The 20,239-nt window shown below is 37.8% G+C and overlaps 1 protein-coding gene and 1 long non-coding RNA gene across 5 annotated transcripts in view; one reads left to right on the forward strand and one right to left on the reverse strand.

The window, feature by feature from the left end:
* The window catches only part of LOC138402224 (uncharacterized), a 79,386-nt gene extending 65,512 nt beyond the window's left edge, over positions 1 to 13,874 (forward strand). Inside the window, exon 2 of the long non-coding RNA XR_011236634.1 lies at positions 13,681 to 13,874. This is a non-coding gene — a long non-coding RNA (uncharacterized lncRNA). The remainder of the gene's footprint in view (positions 1 to 13,680) is intronic.
* LOC117997286 (GTPase-activating Rap/Ran-GAP domain-like protein 3) overlaps positions 1 to 20,239 on the reverse strand; it is a 188,934-nt gene that overhangs the window by 73,440 nt on the left and 95,255 nt on the right. For 2 of the 4 annotated variants that reach the window (XM_069509919.1, XM_034985531.2), the window contains exon 1: positions 17,019 to 17,914. The exons of the other annotated variants lie outside the window; for them this stretch is intronic. In XM_069509919.1, the coding sequence (XP_069366020.1) occupies positions 17,019 to 17,182 (164 nt within the window). In that variant the 5' untranslated portion in view covers positions 17,183 to 17,914. Of the gene's footprint in view, positions 1 to 17,018; positions 17,915 to 20,239 lie in introns of those variants that run through there. 4 annotated transcript variants of the gene reach the window in all.

The raw sequence follows: 20,239 nt of genomic DNA on the forward strand, positions 1-20,239 counted from the left end.
GTTGCAGTTAAATTAAATTACTCTACAGCAAGTCGGAGTTAAGTTTGACATCCTATTTGGATTACTCACGACTGACCTATTTATTCGACCCTTGCAACGAGGGTCGTGTTTACATATGAAAGCGGAAATAACGAAGCTTTACAATGTACCGAGTAACAAACTGCTATAAGCCTTAGTGAGGGTTGCCCTCAGTCGTGATTTCTTACATTTTTGTTTTTATTTCAATAATCTACGTCACAAAATGGCTTGTAAGAGTCACAAGAGGTACTAGAGACGGGCACCTTGTTACTTTACTAAATATAGGTACCTGACTGATTGAGTCAATAGCGGGGTGCTCAAATGCGATAACCTCATTACGTGAAAAGCCAATAGGCGTTGCGTTGCTACTTAGATGACTCTAGCGGGTGCGGGCGTACGTTAAGGTTATATATAACACCTAGTTGTAGTAGCAGTAAACTTTATGGCAAGAAAACACAAAATGTAGGTTTTTTTTAAATAGATATAGCGAGCAAACGAGCAGGCGGGTCACCTGATGTTAAGTGATTACCGCCGCCCATGAACATTTGCAGCACCAGAGGAACCGCCGATGCGTTGCCGGTCTTTTAGGAATTTGTTGGTCCGCCCCTTGAATAACCCCATGTTATAATCTAGTGGGAACACCGCCGATGGGGTTAGGGTCAGGGTAGGGTATCCAATACTATACAATACTATAAATATGAAAGTATGTCTGTTAGTGTGTTACCTTTTCACGGTTTATCCGCTTAACCGATTTTGACGGACATAGACTACCTACTTATTTTTATCTTCGAAAGTCAAAGAATTTCCAGGCGATATTTAAAAACCAAAATCCATGCATCATATTATTATAGCAATTAAAAAAACTGTTTTGCTGGGGTGCAAAGTGATTCGGCTGCGTTTTTCATATAATTAAGTAGTTTTACAAAGTTTTTCGTCATTGCGAACATCACATTATGTTTAAAATGTATTATAGTTTTGATTGAAAATAGGGATTGCCAACCCTAGTGATTCCCCTATCTATGGAGAATGGAATGCTATTGGTTAGTTGAAAAATAGTATGAATAGCGTGTATGTTATGTGCCTACCTATAATATAATGGCTTAAGATACGTTAACCAGCTGGTAAGTAGCTTATATAAATAAGTGACGGTATTTAATTATTGATTTTGCTTACTTTTGTCATTCATAAGATTATGTGAGGCCATGTATCTTATACTTTTGAACAAAAGGAGGTCTAAATTACTAGTAGGTATATACCTAAGGTTACCAGGCCATAAAATACAAAGACCAGATTCAGTGCTATATTTTGCCCTAAAAGCCGGACATAATATCATTTTATTAGCAAAACGTGTTTTTCACAGCCGCAATCTAAACTAATATTATAAATGCGAAAGTGTGTCTGTCTGTCTGTCTTTCTATCCTTTCACAGCTCATCCCTTCAACCGATTTTGACGAAATTTGGTACAGCGATAGCTTGCATCTCGGGGAAGGACATAGGCTACTTGTTATCCCGGAAAATCTAAGAGTTCCCACCGAATTTTAAAAAAATTCAATCCACGCGGACGAAGTCGCGGGCATCATCTAGTAACTAATAAAAATCCTATCATCATTTGCCGCAGTGGATCGGCATAGGTGCTGCGTGCGATGCGTTCACTGAAAAAAAGCTTAACAAAAGTCGGACCAGCCGGAATCCGGACACGTAAATAGATTTAGATCGTAGTCTATTCCATGGCTTTCTTTTTTAAGGCTCCCATTGAAAACCAGTGCTGCAGCATGCTGCAGCATTATGCTTAGTGAGATATCTATTATTTGGTCACACATGACACTTCATTTAAATAATATAAGGATACATTAACTTAATTAGCATTGTAGTGATCAAATGAAAGTTTTCTTTCTTTCTAAACGACTGTAAAAAACAAAAGATATTTGGCTAAAACCAGACACGAGGCAGCCCTATAGTTGTGTCGCTTCTGAAAGCTCGCAGATCAAAGTATCAAACGCTACGTGGAAGCCTGTCAAATCTTCATCATTATATCCAGGGTTGATTAAAACAGGGTTGATTAACTCGAAGTCCGATCCTGGCTCACTGGAATCTATCACGCTCTCGGGGTCTTACGAGCAAAACCGGTTTAGAGCGGTTTCATAAATGTGTTTTTTTTGCGCTTTTAAGCTCATTTTCGTACGCGCGTTCTTTGTTACACCCGCATAACTTTGTTCACACCAAACGGATAGTCAGTCGCCGACTATGAACAGGCTCTTTGTGAGCCTACGACCTACGTGGTCAAACTGTGCCCGCTATGCGTAGTGTCATAGTGTAATAAGCGGCCGCTTAGAGTCAGCCACTACGCAAGGCGTAATTTCGTTCACAGTCGGTGGCTGAGGCTGACAATACGTTTGTTGTGAACACAGCTCATCTCGTACGAGCGTAAGCACTTAATAGGTACTTGCGCTTGTATGAGCGCGAGCCGTTTCTTCGTCGATCTACACTACTGACTAATCCACTGGTTCGAGCCAACACGCTAGAGTAAGCACCTTCGCACCTTCGATTTACTAAAACGTGAAAGATAGCGTAGGTATAACGCGCAGAAAAAACGCTAGCCTGTAAATATCTACCCTTAGTCATAATATATTTTGGTGCCTTAATAAAACACATTTGGTACCTAAATAAGGCACGTTTGATTTGTTTGATTTCAATTATGTTCCAATAACAGCGTTATTTATTTATTTTATATCTTATTAAAACGGCATTGCCACTTACACTAACTAGATGATTAATAATAAATTTAAATACAAATAAAGGTACAAGAATAAAGACACAAAATACAAAACGATAAAAGATCAAACGATTTTGAACTTTATGTTACACAATATAAACTTCAAGGTTACTACGCGACCCTTATTGTACGTATACTACATACAAATATACCTAGGTACGTATTTTATTGAGTTGAATACTCACTGTAGGTAATAAAATAGTATCTACTTAGTTAGATCTAGTTAAATATTGGAATCAATCATAATACTTACTTACATTTTAGTAGGTAGTGATTGATTAATTATTCATTTTATTGATTGATGTTGTAAGTATGTACAATCAGCAACAAAGCTAAGTTTGCATCCGCCAGTACAAGTGACTATAGACAGGTGCAAACCAAGCTTTGTTGCTGACTGTACCTACCTATCTACAAAAACCGCAACGTCGAAAATTTACATCTAACCATGGAACTAGCAATCAGCTTAGCTTATAACCACCTTCCAAGTTCTACTTTCCATCAAGTGTAATTTAAAAAATAAATAAAAAAAAACCAATCCCGTTGTATAATATACCTGCCAACCGTAGAGAAAGGTTAACGGCGGAAAATTTACAAAATAAAAGTTTTTTGAGCTACATTTCAGACATTACGTAAGACTTGATGATTGATTCTATTCAAAATATTCGCAATTCATATCTCCGAGCTAGTAAATAATATTAAATTTATTATGATCGGTGAAATAGGTACTAACGAAGCGGACTAAGAGTCCGCGAGGGTCAGACCTTACCAGGCGTTTTGTCTCCAACACAGAGAAGAACGATCAGGCACTATGACTATCATGGTGGCTTTGGGAGATAACAGGTAAAAAATCTTACGTCAAAGTATAAAGTGTGATTTTTTTAATTTTCTTTGGAATAGCATTAGAAATCACGTTATGCATTGCCTGACACATAGTATTGTGGTAACCCCTGCCATTATAAAAAATATTTAAAAAAAACTACTTTTTTTTTTAAACCCGCGATTTCTTCCGCGTGGATTTAGGTTTTTAAAAATCTGCCTATGTTACTCTGCGTCCATTCAACTATCTCTAAGCCAATAAATCAAATGATTGGTTTCTTAGTTAGGGCGTGAAGGAAGGACAAACAAACACACTTTCGCATTTATAATATTAGTATAGATTACAACCTCATACCTAGTTTGACGTAAGATTTTTTACACCTATTTTACCTGTTATCTCCCAAAGCCACTATGATCCAAACTTCATAGTGGCGGATCGTTCTTCCCTGTGTTGGGTACAATACACAGAGAAACTTTCAGCTTTTATAAAATAACAAAGCTTGGCCTTCGTTGGCTCTCTCTATAGGGACGCTTTCATACAATTTTGCCAATTAAAGTTGATATTCGTTCCACTTGTATATAATTTTCTCTTAATCGCATTAGTCAAAATTCAATGAATTTGTCCTGTTTTCGGTATATAAATGAACATTTTAATTATTTAGCAGAAAACATAATATTTTAAGATCACATTCTCGTAAGTCGTTAGGTATTTTACACGTAATTCGTGTCTTATTTTAATGCGGTATTAATTTACTAGTTGATGCCCGCGACTTCGTCCGCGTGGAATTAGGTTTTTTAAAAATCCCGTGGGAACTCTTTGATTTCCCGGGATAAAAAGTAGTCTTTGTCACGCTCTAAGTCTTTATCTATACCCATGCAAAAAATCACGTCAATCCGTTGCACCGTTGCGACGTGATTGAAGGACAAATCAAGAAACAAACACACTTTCGCATTTATAATACTGATTGCGTTTAAAACGACAAGAAGTAAATTTCATCATTCCAATATAATAAGTACATGTACTGTTTCATAATTTGCTCTAAACTCTCAATAAGCCTCTACGCGATGTGATCTATAGCCACGTGCAAGCTTACGAATAATAAGAGTATCCAAAAATTGGTTAAACTAAACCTGCTTTTCTGACATAGGTACGCTTAAAATTTTAAAATTATTACTAGGATAAACAATATAAAAAGCATGTGACGTGAGCTTATATTTTCAGTGGTTTCCAATACTGTTAAAAGAGGTTTGCACTGGAAAGGGTACCACTGAAACCAATCTACATATTTGTGGCGGCAATTCGTCGATTTGACACGGACAAACTACGCCGACAAATGACAAATATGTTCGTCCTAGCTCCCAGATCCATGCCGCTTTGTAGCAGAATAATTTTTTTTTTTTTTTTTTATTATTATGGAACACAAACAGCTTTTACATTTTTACTTAGCTACTTATTTCTAGTTTGTACATATGCCTATTAAGTGTTCACTCATTTACATTATATTTATTTAATTTTGTGCGGGAGTTAGTTAGGTTAGTAATTACATTAAATTAAATTATAATATGTTAGTTTGTTATAAAGTGGTTACAAATAAAGTATATAATTCTAATCGTGCTAAACCTACATATAACTATTTAAACTTTTTTATTTCAGCTAAAAATTTACCAAATTTGTGTTGAAAATGATCTAATTGTACATATTTCTTATTGTATATATCGCATGTCCTCACTAAAAATCTATTATGGCCATAGTTCGTGTTAATATGTGGAAGACTAAAGGTTTTTACATTCCGTCTGGACAATCGCGGTACAGAGTACATTATTTTACTTAGTAAATAAGGGGAGTCAATAAGACCATTTACAATTTTATACAAGAAGATTTGATCCTTGTGTTCCCTCCTGAGCTCTAAAGAGATTAATTCAGTGATACTAAAGGAATTAAATCTCTTACTTAAACATTTTAAAAATTTACGTTGAATGGATTCTAGCATATTGACATAAACAGCGTACTGTGGATTCCACGCAGTAGAAGCATGTTCTAAATGAGATCTTACAAATGAATTAAAAAGCAAGACGAGGGTATTTGGATTTTTGAAATCAACTGACTGACGGAGAATAAATCCTAACATCTTATACGCTCTATTTCTAATTTTAGTTAAATGTGAATCAAATAATAGTCGACTATCCAGCTGAACCCCTAGGTCTCGCACCTCATTGACTCTGCGTACCAGTTTTTCAAATAAGTAATAATTATGGTAAATCCAATTCTTTTTCCTTGTAAAGGTAATAGTGCAACATTTATCTACATTCATCTCTAAACCATTATTTGTACAATATTGACTAATCCGATCTAAATCTTCCTGCAGGTCTTGGCAGTCTTTTACCGTTCTAATAATTTTAAAAATTTTGGTGTCGTCAGCATATGACGATACCAAAATTTTGTTAGCTTCAGCGCGCGCAATATACGCACTATAACAAGACGCCTCTAGGTTTTTAATCTCACGCCGTAAATCTGAAAACAAAATATAATCGCATTGTCTGCCATATATCTTCCATTTTTTATGTATTCTTAGTTTTTTATGAACCAGTTTTATCAAAGGGCGTGAGTACCAGATAGGATATCTAGAACTATTTATAACGAGTCTAGAGGGGATAAATTTATCAATTATTGAGTTAACTATCATGTAAAATTCAGTCACCGCTGCGTCCACATTTTTACCGCTGAAGCATTCGACCCAATCGATTTTTGCTAGTTCAACATTAATGGTACTATAATCGGCAGTATGATATCGACGCACAAGACGGGGAGGAGGTCGTAAACTAGGCTGCAAATAGTTCACGTTGATATTTACATTGAAAGCTGGATGTATGCAGGAGGAATATCGTTACCAATCTAAATATATAAAAGGAAAATGTGACTGACTGACAAACTGATTTATCAACGGACAGCTCAAACTACTGGTAGACGGATCGGGTTGAAATTTGACATGAATTTTTGAAAATTCAACCCCTACGGGGGTGAAATAGGGGTTTGATATTTGTGTAGTCCACGCAGATAAATTCGCGAGCATGAGCTAGTATTTAAATAAATAATGACCCTGGGGCCATTGAGTCTTAGTGCTTAATTTTTATACGAGAAACCTCCACAGCCTCATCTGGTGACAGTAGGGCTGGCTCATCTTATGCGCGAAGGATCAGCCTGGCTGTCCAGCACGTCAATGCAGCCAGTATTCCTGGCACCATTCCGCGTGAGCATGATTTGTACAGTAATTGGATAAGGCTAGTCAAGTTTTATTGTAATGCTAGCTGCGATGCCCGCGATTTCGTCCGCGTGGAATTAGGTTTTTTGAAAATCCCGTGGGATCTCTTTGATTTTCTGGGATAAAAGTAGCCAATGTCACTCTCCAGGTCTATGTCTATATCCATGCAAAAAATCACGTCAATTCGTTGCACCGTCGCGACGTGATTGTTGGACAAACCAATAAACCAACGAATATACGCACTTTCGCATTTATAATAAGGGTACTGATAAGATTATTGTTCCAGAAAACATAGGTACAAGTAGTTACGTATTATAATGCGAATAAATTAAGTAGGTTCTACAGGAACTAATTGTCCGTTTTTATGAATTTCAGGGCTAATGTACTCTTCGGAATGGTTTGGGGAAAGCAACATGCTGACAATGACAAGTAACTTGGTCACCCTAGAGGTCAATAAATCTAGGGCTCACGGATTCGAGCCGAACTGGGAACTTTTATTTTCGTGAGACAGCTTAAGTACTTAATCGCGAGAGTTTAGTTGATCAATCTATGCTCGAAGCCAAAATGAGAACTTTCTAGGAGATTACACAAAGATAGATTGGTCAGTGCTTATCTAAGTTCTTATATATAATCTAGATTGTAGTAGGATATAGCAATCGTGTTGTAATTGTATTAGTTTCAAAGGCGTTACGCTAGCTACGCAGGTGTCTACACAGCTACGAACATAAAATTATCAAAGTATAGTAAAATAGTTGTATATTTTTCCTTTTAAACGAATAAAGATATTTTACATTTTAAAGCTGCTTAAGGGCGTTTGTGCACTCATCCGTATTCGGTTCGTATCCGTGATTCTTCGAAGTGGCGGTCATATATTGAATTCGTATTTTTTTCACGGATCCGTAAAATCGCCCTAACGCCGACGTCACAATATAGCAGACACGATTTCCCTTTCTTAGTTTGGACGCATTTTACCATCAGTTCCCTACAACATCAATCATCATCAATAGCCTATAACAGTCCACAGCTGGACTGTACGCCTCTTTCAACGGGAGAGTTTGCCCATGATGACCACGCTGGGGAGATGGGTTGGTGATCGCAGTAGATGGTAGTAGTAGCATAGACTATAAAGGACGCTGCTGCCCGTTCTCCGTTATATTCTCTTAGTCGTCTCGTACGACACCCGCGGGGTCATTTCAATGTTAATGAGACATGGTTCCAGCGCAATAGCAATTTGCGGGACAGAACAATAAACTTCACTTCTAACATAACAAAGACGGCATACAATTACAATCGTACCAAAAGAAACGCCGCCAAGGCTATTGTTTTAGGTGTCATTAGCCTAGTTTTAGTTTTCAAAATGGAAGTTGAACTGGAGTTTGCCACGCCACCGCCACGACTACAAATTTGCGGGATATTCATTAGCATTGTTATAATTTTTTTAACCGCTTGTGGTTTCATTAGAATTTCAAATGCTCTTTTATTTACATAAAATTTATTTTCCTATGGCCCACCATTTTTCGGTGAACTTAATTTTACAATTATCCTAACCCAGACTTTGCTAAGGGTCAATAACACACAATATGCATGCCGAATTTCAGCCTGATCCGTCCAGTAGTTTCAGATGTGTGTTGATGGTCAGTCATTCAATCAGTCAGCTTTTTTTTTAAATATTTATATGTAAATTACTAGATGATGCCCGCGACTTCGTTTGCGTGGATACAGGTTTTTAAAAATCCCTTGGGAACTCCTAAACGACGTAGATATCTGAAAGGACACACGAAAGGATTTTTGAAACTCAACTCCTAAGGGGGTAAAATCGGGGTTTGAAATTTATGTTGTTCACGTGGATGAAATCGCGGGCATAAGCTACCTAGTTGATGATAAAAAAGCAAAAAATATGGGCATGATAAAAGTTTTAGAAGAGCTTACCAGAAAAGCTTCATCATTGTCTATTTGTACGGATTTAGCGTTCGTTGCATCCCATTGCCCATGTTGAATGACCCAATTTATCCTTATAAAAAGTAGGCTACAGTTATGGCACGTCATTACGGAGTTTGGAATTTTCTTCGGTAAAACTTATTTGCTTGTTTTTCAAATAAATTATCCTACATTCTTTATCTTTTTTGAATCTTTCGATTTTCTGAATCGGCTTTGCTTATTACTTTTCTTATGTTTGATACTTTAGTAAAAAGTGTTTTAGAATATACAAGTGAAGACCTTTCATATGATACCCCACTTGATATAGTCATTCACTTCGAAAGCTAAAAATACTAATTATTAGTTCATGACCACAATTTTTTTTTTGTGTGATCTAACCCTAAATTCACGGTTTTCAGATTTTTCCCCAAATGTCAGCTATAAGATCTACATACCTGCCAAATTTCATGATTCTAGGTCAACGGGAAGTACCCTGTAGGTTTCTTGACAGACAGACAGACAGACAGACAACAAAGTGATCCTATAAGGGTTCCGTTATTCCTTTTGAGGGACGGAACCCTAAAAAGTAGCCTATGTCCTTCCCCGGGATACAAACTATCTCTGTACCAAATTTCGTCAAAATCGGTTGAACGGTTGAGCCGTGAAAAGCTAGCAGACAGACAGACAGACACACTTTCGGATTTATAATATTAGTATGGATATGAATTATCGACATTGATGAGACGGGAAATGATTTCATTAATTTCCTGAAAAAGGTAATGAAGTTCTTTTATACAATGGAAGGTAGAAAACGTTAAGTTCAGAGAGGTATTGCCTGACAGTTCGTTCGCGTCGACAAAAGCGTAATTTCACTTCACAGGAAGACATTATCCATGCTCGGTATAATTTCTTGAAACGTCAACCGCTAAGTCTGCGGGCTCAGTGGAACATGCGATGCCTGCAATGCTAAATAGTTTTAATTGCTCTAACTGACTTTAGAGGCATGCTATAGAATTTATTTTATCACAGAAGTACTGGAAACTATATTTGACTATTTATTTATTTATTTACTAGCTGATGCCCGCAACTACATTCGCGAGGATTTAGGTTTTTAAAATCCTGCAGCATATGTTACTCTCCAGGTCTTTGACAATACCCATAAAAAATCACTAACGTCTCCATAAATCAAAGGCTTTCTTTCGTCACTAGTACAATTGCGAATCCTCAAGTTCTTTGGGCACATTACAAGGAAGAGTGGTACCATCGAACACATCATGGAACAAAGTCGAGTAGAGGGCATACGTCCACGTGGGCGTTCCCCAACTAGGTGGAGGAGGGACTTAATCCGCTCTGCAACAAACACGCCTGTCTCCGTATGTGCACATAATGCCACCAACAGAAGTCGCTGGACGGAGATCGCACGAGCAGCAGTGAAGAATTCATAGCCACGACCAGAGTGGCCAAGAGTGAATGATTGAGAAGAAGAAGAAGAAGTATCACCATGTGGAGATTGATCTGTAAAGGGTTGTATCGAATTTGGTGGCACGGCGAAAATATCGCCGCGATTCTCTCGTCCGTGAGTCGTGAGTCTTGACCATGGCCTCGCCTAAGGCGAATCATAAGCAGAAGAGTTGTTTACCTATTTAAGTGTGTGCAATGAAGAGTTTATCTACCTATCTTTGTGAGCATTAGGAAGAACTCTCAGGCATGTAGGTTTCCTTTTTCGTTCACCGTTAAAGCAAGTGATATTCAACCGCCTAAATAGCACATAACTCCGAAACTACTGTCTTTATGGGTAGTTGTTAACCCAGTTTAAGTTTAGTTTACGAATTTAATATGGAAGTTTGTAATGAGGCTTTCTACGCCTGGAATACAAATTTATGAGTCACTAGCTAATGCCCGTGACGTCCTCCGTGTGAATTTAGGTTTTTAAAAATCCCGTGGGAACTCTTTGATTTACCGGGATAAAAAGTACCAGCCTATGTCATTCTCCAGGTCCTTAACTATACCCATGCAAAAAATCAGGTCGATTGAAGGACAAACCAAAAAACCAATAAACCAACAAACAAACAAACACACTTTCGCATATATGTACCTATAATAAGGGTACTGATTCCACCCAAGCGAAGCTGGGTAAGTCAACTAGTATTATAGGTACATAATTATGCCTAATATAGAGATATACCTATGTATCCCCGTTATATTACGATGACCTAACCGGATCCACACATTTGGGTCAACGATGCAATCATGTGTCTCTTTCATTATTGGACTTGTTGACAAAGATAGAATTAGACTGTCGGATTTACGACTCCTACAACCTACAAAGAATGTGCTTTGCTTTAGTTACACAGGAAAACAAATTCCCTCACATAATCTCGCTATTTGTTAGTCTGGAAAGCAAGTCCTTTTGGTATAAAGCTTTGAGTGCCGGGGGATGTGCGGGTGTGCGGGGTGTTTCCTCCCCGATTGTCATCCCGACCTGTCGCGTATTATACCTAAAGCTATCTAGTCATATAGATGTTTTGTGCTTTTTAATTATAGTTACATCATCATCATGATCAACCCATCGCCGGCTCATTACAGGGTCTCTTTTCAGAGTGAGAAGGGTTTTGGCCATAGTCTACCACGCTGGCCATGTGCGGATTGGTAGACTACACACCTTTGAGAACAATGGAGATCTCTCAGGCATGCAGGTTTCCTCACGATGTTTTCCTTCACCGTTACAGCAAGTGATAATTAAATTACTTAAAACGCACATAACTGCGAGAAGTTAGAGGTGCGTGCCCGAGATCGAATCCCCGACCTCCGATTAGAAGGCGGACGTCCTAACCACTAGGCTATCACAGGTTAAATAAATAAATAAATGTTTTATTTGCAAAATTGTGGGCATGACAAGTTAACAATAACACAACAGTCCCTTACACAATCGACTGTCACCGACAGTGTGCAAATATTTAGCTTGAAATTAATATTATAATCAAAATCGAAAACTTTAGTCACTTAATTATACTCGTATATAATGTCAAACAGTACAATTTCAAATTACTCAGTCAAATCATACAATATTATGGATTATAGCTTTTTAGCTTAGATAGTTAGCTACATAAGTTAGATATTTAAAAAGAGTTCCGCTCAGGGAGTGATAGGTCTGACCTTTTTCGTTTTTATTACGTTTTTATTAACTCGCTTTCTTGTCGGTTGTTTGTTTGTCTAAAGAAAAGCCCCCAAATAATTAAAAAAAAAAATCATAACTTAGTAAAATGTGTGCGTGTGTAAATTTCAATGTCCACTAGAACCTCATTATTTGGAGCTTACTCTATACCCCGAAAATCCAATTTACGCTGCAATGTTCGTAAATCCAGGGATTGCCCTAAAACTCACGGTGATAAACCCAGTTTTTCCACATTACTGTGTCGAGGAGGCTCTAGGGTTGGTACGAAACTAATAATATCATCATCACCATGATCAACCTATTCTTCGCCAACTACTGAGCACAGTCCAATCTCTGAATGAGAAGGGCTTAGGCCTAGTTGCCACGCTGGCCCAATGCGAAGACCTACCTTTGAAAACATTATGGAGAACCCTCAGGCATGCAGGTTTCCTCACGATGTTTCCCTTCACCAAGCCAAGTAAAGCAAGTTTTTAGGGTTCCGTACCTCAAAAGGAAAAATGGAACCCTTATAGGATCACTTTGTTGTCTGTCTGTCTGTTCGTCTGTCTGTCAAGAAACCTACAGGGTACTTCCCGTTGACCTAGAATCATCAAATTTGGCAGGTAGGTAGATCTTATAGCAGACATTTGGGGAAAAATCTGAAAACCGTGAATTTAGCGTTAGATCACACAAAAAAAAAATTGTGGTCATGAACTAATAATTAGTATTTTCAACTTTCATAGTGAGTGACTATATCATATGAAAGGTCTTCACCTGTACATTCTAAAACAGATTTTTATTTATTTTTATGAATCATAGTTTTTGAATTATCGTGCAAAATGTCGAAAAAATACGACTGTAGTACGGAACCCTCATTGCGAGAGCCTGACTCGCAATTGGCCGGTTTTTAGTAATAAAATCAGAAGGAAATGCTGTTTCCATTTGCTCCGACTGCGAGGGGCGCAGTCGCCCCCTATATAAACATGTAGTAAGTAATTAATTATTATGAGTAACTGTTTACCACAAAATAAGGAAGATCTATATTTAGGTACACACAAAGTTAAAGCGATTTCCTAGAATAAATCCAGATGCATAAGTTCTTTGAAACAGAGTTTGTTTATTTACTTTCGAATATAGGTAGGAACTTTAACGCCAGTATAATATTATAGTATAATAAGTGTTCTGAATAATACATTTTAGTGTCATGAATACCTTTTGGTAGCTTTGTGCTAGAGATATTTTTCTTAGATATTGGAGAATATTTTATTTAGTTTCTTATCGTAATTTGACTACTCAGATAAGAATCTATTTCTACCTTTAAATATTACTTAAATATAGATGGATTAATAAATACCCCGATAAATATCATTAATAAAGGGTACCCTTCTCTTTAATATCAAGTCATCTAATTTAAGCAAAATGTCATAACCTTTTAAGCGAAATGTTATTAATATGTTATAAAGATTTAAATTAAAAAAAACTAATGATGGCCTGTAAACACTTATTATTAGAACAGATACGAAGATAAATTTAATCAGTTTTCATAACAATACAATATAAAGAGCTGGCAAACAACGATGTAAATGCACAAAATAAAATTTTACAGCAGAAGCGAAAACTGAATGAAAGCTGTTGAAACTTTACTGTAGGCAGTTGTGCCGTTTTGATCGAAACCACGAACTTTGAACTCAATTCGGTAGGTAAGTACATTTTAAGAGCGCTTTGCTTGGATATAAGTTCAGCACGCTTAGTATAAGATTTTACTTCTCACCAACGTTGATAGTATTTGAGAGTCGAAACACTCTCTAGCGTTAAAGTAAAATGGCCCTTAACTGCCTTGTTTTAATGCTGAAGTTTGTACATATATTTACAGCCAGCGCTCCAAGCGGAAACGTTGCGAAATTAAAATCAATTGTACTGAACTTTTGACTTTAAATCAAGAACTTTTAGGTCCATTTTACTTTGACGCTATTTTGTTTCGACTCTCGAATACTATCAAAATTGGTGAGAAGTACAATCTCATACTTAGGACACCAGTTTGTATTCGTGGGCCAAAGACGTCCATCTGGTACCCTGTCAGGTCACACCACCTTCAAACTTCACGGCTCAATGTGACATAATCAATGTTTTTGAAAAGTACCAATCAAGCAGAATGTGTTTCAGTATTGCATGTTGATGATAAATAAAACACGAGTCGCCTATAAATTCAGTACCGTCATGAATCTACGACCTAGGGCCAGAAGATTAATTCATTAATGATTTGATTGATTTTTAAATGTCATTTATTTTTATAATAATTACAAAGAAAGTTATGCAACAGTTTTTCAAGATAACTTATTGCTAACAACAGTATTAAATATTTGTTTGTACAGGCTAAACACCTTTATAAACATATACCTACATCTACATACGTAGTGTACAGACAATTAGATCCTAATTTACCTATCGCTAACATAATATTATCATAATGTGCATTATATTTGAGCTATAACACACAGATACTAAACTAACTAATTATAACAATATTCGGAGTAAGCTATTATGTCTAACTACTACGAAAAACAATAATTTTAATTTAAAAAAAGAGTACAAACACGACGCCAAAAGCATTAAATTTTTACTTATTATTTACAAGCCGGGTAGGTAGAAAAACTGAGCTACAGAATCGGCAACGCGCTGCGTTAACCGGTCGCTTGTACTGACACACTGTTATGAGTCACCGAGGAAATAGTGATGGGGCAGTCTATACCTGTTGTATGTATCGGCAAACGATAACGTGCCGAGTCTACTTCTGCCGATTGATGAAATCAACATATTTGGATGAGTAGGGTTTTTACGTATATAAAAATTGTGGGATAACTTAAAAATATAATCTTTTAGAAAAGGGTATTTTATACTATTATGTAATTTTTTGAGATTAGTTCGGAAAGGTGTATTATATGCTATTTTAATAGCTTTATTTTGTATTACCTGTAGTTTAGCATATTTACTGTCGGTGTGGCGTTCAGCAAATTAGCTCCCTAATAATGTTACAATTTTCTAAAGTGATGTTATTCATCTAATAATTTCACTGCATCGTATTTCAATGACCATCATGATCACTATTTTAATAAGAACAATCACAAAAAATATTTTCAAAAAAACGTTGTAATATAAGTAGGTATCTACAAATGCTTATTATAAACAACTAGCTGATGCCCGCGACTTCATTCGCGTGGATTTATGTTTTTAAAAATCCCGTGGGAATTCGTTAATTTTCCGGGATAAAAAGTAGCCTGTCACTCTCCAGGTCTTTGACTGTAACCATGCAAACAATCACGTCAATCCGTTGCTCGCCCTTGCGACGTGATTGAAGGAAAAACTAACAAACCAACAAATAAACACACTTTCGTATTTATACGTATAAGGGTACTGATGTTTGTATATACCAGTTAGAAACGTTTTTTGAGATCAGGCAGTCAAAAAAACGATGGAACCTTATATAGACAAACTTCCTTTAAAATTCGAGTGTTAAGCAATTTTTTATTAACTTTGTAGTGAATTTTTAAATTGCTCTGCGGGCCATTTAGCGGATGATCTTGGGTGCCTCTCGTGTCTCTTTGAGGGATAGAGTTCGCAACGCGGAAATCCATCGGTAAACCAAAGTAACCGACATCGACATAGCCTAGAGGATTAGCAAGCTGAAATGGCAATGGGCAGGCCATGTCTGTTGCAGAGCCGATAGCTATTGGGACAGATATCGTGTTCTGGATTGGAGACCCCATACCGGTAAATGCAGTGTAGCACGACCTCCAGCCAGCTGGACAAAAAAAGATGGCGTGAGGTAGGTGAATGAGGAAGGCGTAGGGCCGTGGGTGGTGGCGCTCTTTCCACAATGTTTATTCCATGAATTCCACTGATGGACACAGATTTTTAAGTTCACATTATAGTACAATCCGCAGATCAAGCTTAATGGCTTAAGTGGGGAGTAAGCCGCAGTATCCATCAGTATCTAGAGATGTTTGGACCAGGAGCTCAATGATCAAGCCTATAGGTAAAAGAAAGAAAGAAAAAACGTTTATTTGTAGAAAGCTGTGCCACAGATTACCAGTTATACCTACGGATTTGGTTATCCCAGCGCCTCTAATACTTAAGCACTAAAACCAAAAGATATCAAGTAGAAAAGGCCCTGAAATAAACTGACAATGTGTGGCACAACCCGAAAATCATTGAAATATGAACTTTTCACCTATAAAAAATTAGCAGTTTTGGGTTTACGAGGGAACAGATGATCATTCATACCACATGGGGTCTTTTATGATTATCGAGGTCATCAGGGGTAAGGCCATCTATGCTGAACCTTCTCGTCCGGGCGTGTCCTCGTAAGTAGCATTTTACGACGGGTTCTTTTTCTTTTTCAGTCCCTTTAAAGATGACGCTCCTGGGACGATGAAAAAGTCGCTTGCGTAATTTGTATCTGAGAACACGAGTTCACGAAAGACTTTATTAGAAAAAGGCCTCATTTTCGAAAAAGATAGCAGTCAAAATCATAATTTTGACAATAGTCAAACTCTAGACATAGGACTTTAAAAATTTGGCATTCATGAAGCTTGTGCCTGGCTTTGTACAGAAATATCACGTTTTTTGGCTGACAAAAGTTTTGCCTGATGGCTGATTCATCGCTGGTCCAGCGTCGGCCTTGTGGATGTAGTCTCAAGTAGGTTTCTCGATCCGATGGTATAGCATCAACCAGTATACTTCAACTGGTTACTATGTTCCATAAATCTTACTAGATGACGCTGGATTACCTTATATTACGTCACTACTAGGATTTTGATGAAAATATGTAGTTTGCTCTTTAGTTTTCTAATAATGAAATAGGTAATCAATATGGCGTAAATTCTAAAGACCACAATAATTTGTTTGAGCAGCAGCGCAAATCAGTTGATTAATGGAAAGGAGTGGTTACCCCTATTAACGAGGAATACGATGCAGAAATAAGGATACTTTCAGGACTTTTAATTGCAGGATAATACAGTCGTATTATGCTGAAGTTATGAACTCTTCTTCTCTTTTCTTGCGACTAAGGATATCAACTTACATAGCGCTACTGGCTCTCCTGTGCAGCAGTTGCAAGAGGCTGCCGTCGGCTGCTGAGGAGCAGAGGCTCCGGGAGCGCGCACGCCGCTCGCCGCGCTCCCCGCGCTCCCGCCACCGCGTCATCAGCGACTCCAGGCACAGCATGGCGCCACCATCGCACACCATCCGTACCACTTTACCACTGTGTTTACTCAGATACCCTCTTGTGTTAAACCACACTCCGACTTAACTAAGATCTAGTGTTCCTGATTGTTTATATAATCAATGAGTCCTCGTGGATCGTATCAATGGAACTTTTAGGCTGCATCTTAATAAAATCAAAACATAAAATTGGAATCGTTCGTATCGTCTTACAACATCTTGAAGTACAGAACTCCAGTCCAAATATCTTGCAGTAAAAGCACTTAGCTAAATTACACGGGCTACCGACCTCGTGAATATCCTTCTGGTAACATTCCACTGCTTGAATTGTATTTGTACCACATTCACCAATACATTTGTTGTTCAAAAATTGCCATTAGAGACTGATTTTTATAACGTAAACAAAACGTTTACCTACCTCGCATAAAATCACATTTACCAGCAGTTAAAAGGATCATTCATATGACAATAATAATAATATGCGACACTTGGATAACGAGTTAAGTTTGGTTAACCGCTCAGAAACAATCGTAGTCGAATATAGGGCAAAGCCATTACATCACGTTTGATCGTAAACTAAACGGAAGGCGAAAATGCTCACAGGTTTTTACGTGTCTGTTAAATTAAAAAAGTTTTCAAGTGATTGTAAAAGGAAAGACATAAAGAAGTTGTGTGGAGTGTTGGAGTTTATGTGTAGTAAAAGTTCCCGCGTTTTTGAGCGCTGGCATTTGGGTGCCGAGATGCGACTCAGACGGGTGCCACTTCGCGACTGAAAAACAACCGAACCGTCGCGTAGCCCCGAGACCGTATCGTTGAAGCTACGGACGCCCAAGTCCTAACCTCATGTTACCCTCTGACACAGCCCTATGAGCTGCCCCTACACGGTTCTATTATGCGCACATTTTTATGCCAATGTCGCGCTTCTTTGAACTTTCTATGATAGACGGCGTCGAGCCTCTTGTTAGATAGAAAAACCACCTAGTCATTAACGTAGCTAACTATCAGCTATTGTTAGGTAATGCTTTGTTAGCAAATAATAACCCTATAATTTTCTGGCAAGATTGTTTACTTATTTATCAATACGCTAAGTAGGTATCGCGTAGGTAGGACGGTCGCGTACTGCGACAGGTGGAGATGGCAACCGGTGTGTGAGGCGGGGCGACGTTCCGCACGCTTGCACGTCACCCGCGCTATCCCGCACCGAGTTAGCGCGGGGGCTGTGCGGGTGTTCGAGGCGTTCCCATCCCGATTGCCATCTCGACCTGTCGCGTACTATATAGGTAAGTACAACACAACCTGTAGACTGAGCGAGTTGGCCTATCGCTATGCGGTATCCGTAAATAAATAAGTTCACTTAGAACTTGCTTAGAACAGCTTGTGAAGTTATTTAGTGACTAATTCAGTTAGGTACTTACCACAGATAAGTATGTAATTTGGTAAGTACTTACATACCTACATACTTACAAAGTTGTCTAGTATTTATGCCCTAGAATTGTGAAACAGCATATTAATCGAATACGATTGTTAAGCAACGCTGACCCAAGTTGGTAACTGGATGGGTGACTGACTTTGGAGGTTCGAAGTTGGCCTTTTCGTTAACCCTAATCAAATCAAAATCAAAATTTATTTATTTCATATCAGGACAAGAGCATTATAGTGTCTCAAATGCTACGTGTCTCTACCACCGCGCCGCGCCGGTTTGGAATGCTGCTTAGACTGTGAAGAGCCGGCAAGAATCTTAGCAGTTGCTCTTTTCAAATCATAAAAACATACAATTTGTAGCAATACACCATCTAGTGGCCAATTCAGAGCCCAGACCAATAATTGATCGAATAATGTTCTAAAACTCAAAATCTCGTTATTTTAGTCAAGTTGTAGTCAAGATCTGGAAACCCACCGCATTTATATTATCCCATGAAAACTGAACCCAACGGGATTAATGGTATGGTCACGACCCTCGGCTAGTTGCTCTCCTTTTTTGCTTAGTTGTTTGTGTTACAACCTAATATACATATTATACAGCCTATATAATATTAAAATCTTTATATTGAAAACCTCGATGGGAGCTTCATATTCGTACCTTTTGGTGTGGAGACCTTGGGGTCGTGGGGACCGGGGGCTCGAGCTCTTTTTGAGGAAATTTCGAAAAGGGTTATCGAGCCAACCGGGGACCCAAGATCTGGCAGCTACCTTGGACAAAGAAATAGTTTAGCCATCCAAAGTGGTAATGCTTCGCTGCGGTGGTCTCGATGAGGTTTTAGATTTAATTTACTTTTAATTTAATGTTTTTCTTTACTTTTACTTTAGATTTAAGTTTATTTAATAGAATTGTCTATTTTTATAACAGTATGAGGAAATTGGCGTTACCGTTTAGGATAGGTATACCTATCGCTACATCTATCTCTAAGAGACACGACTTTTGATTCAATAATCAAGTAGATTTAACATCGAATCACGTCTAAATTTAACTGTGATTCTAATGAATATACAGCCCAGCTCGCACCCAATTGAGAGCTTGATTAGAATATAAAGTAACTATCAGTTGTTGAGCTCGACGCTATTGGCTTAGGGGTTAGGGCCATTACCTATTTACTATTTTTTTTCACCTAGTAAATTGTTTATTAATATTATGTACGCAGTGTTCCGTAGATTAGTCGTACCTACGTATGTTTTATATTAGGTACGTGATATTCATAGTTATCTAACTAGATGATGCCTGCATGGATTCATATTATTGAAAAATCCCGTAGGAAGTCTATATTTATTTGATTTTCCGCGAAAAAAGTAGCCTATATGGCACTCTCCAGGTCTTTGACTATGTATTCGCCTATACATATCTTCTTCTCTATAATATAAAAATGAATCACTAAATGTGTTGCTCATCGCAAATCTCGAGAACTGCTGAACCGATTTCGCTAATTCTTCTTTTATAATATTTCTTGAAGTACGAGGATGGTTCTTCTATGGAGAAAAATTTAATTCAACCTCCCCCTCAATTTTCTAAGCTCCACCCGAGCGAAGCCGGGGCGTGTCAGCTAGTTCATGCTAAAAATCACATCGATCTTCTTCTCGATCGAGCTT

Source organism: Maniola hyperantus, chromosome 4, assembly GCF_902806685.2.
Source record: "Maniola hyperantus chromosome 4, iAphHyp1.2, whole genome shotgun sequence".
Taxonomy (NCBI): domain Eukaryota; kingdom Metazoa; phylum Arthropoda; class Insecta; order Lepidoptera; family Nymphalidae; genus Maniola; species Maniola hyperantus.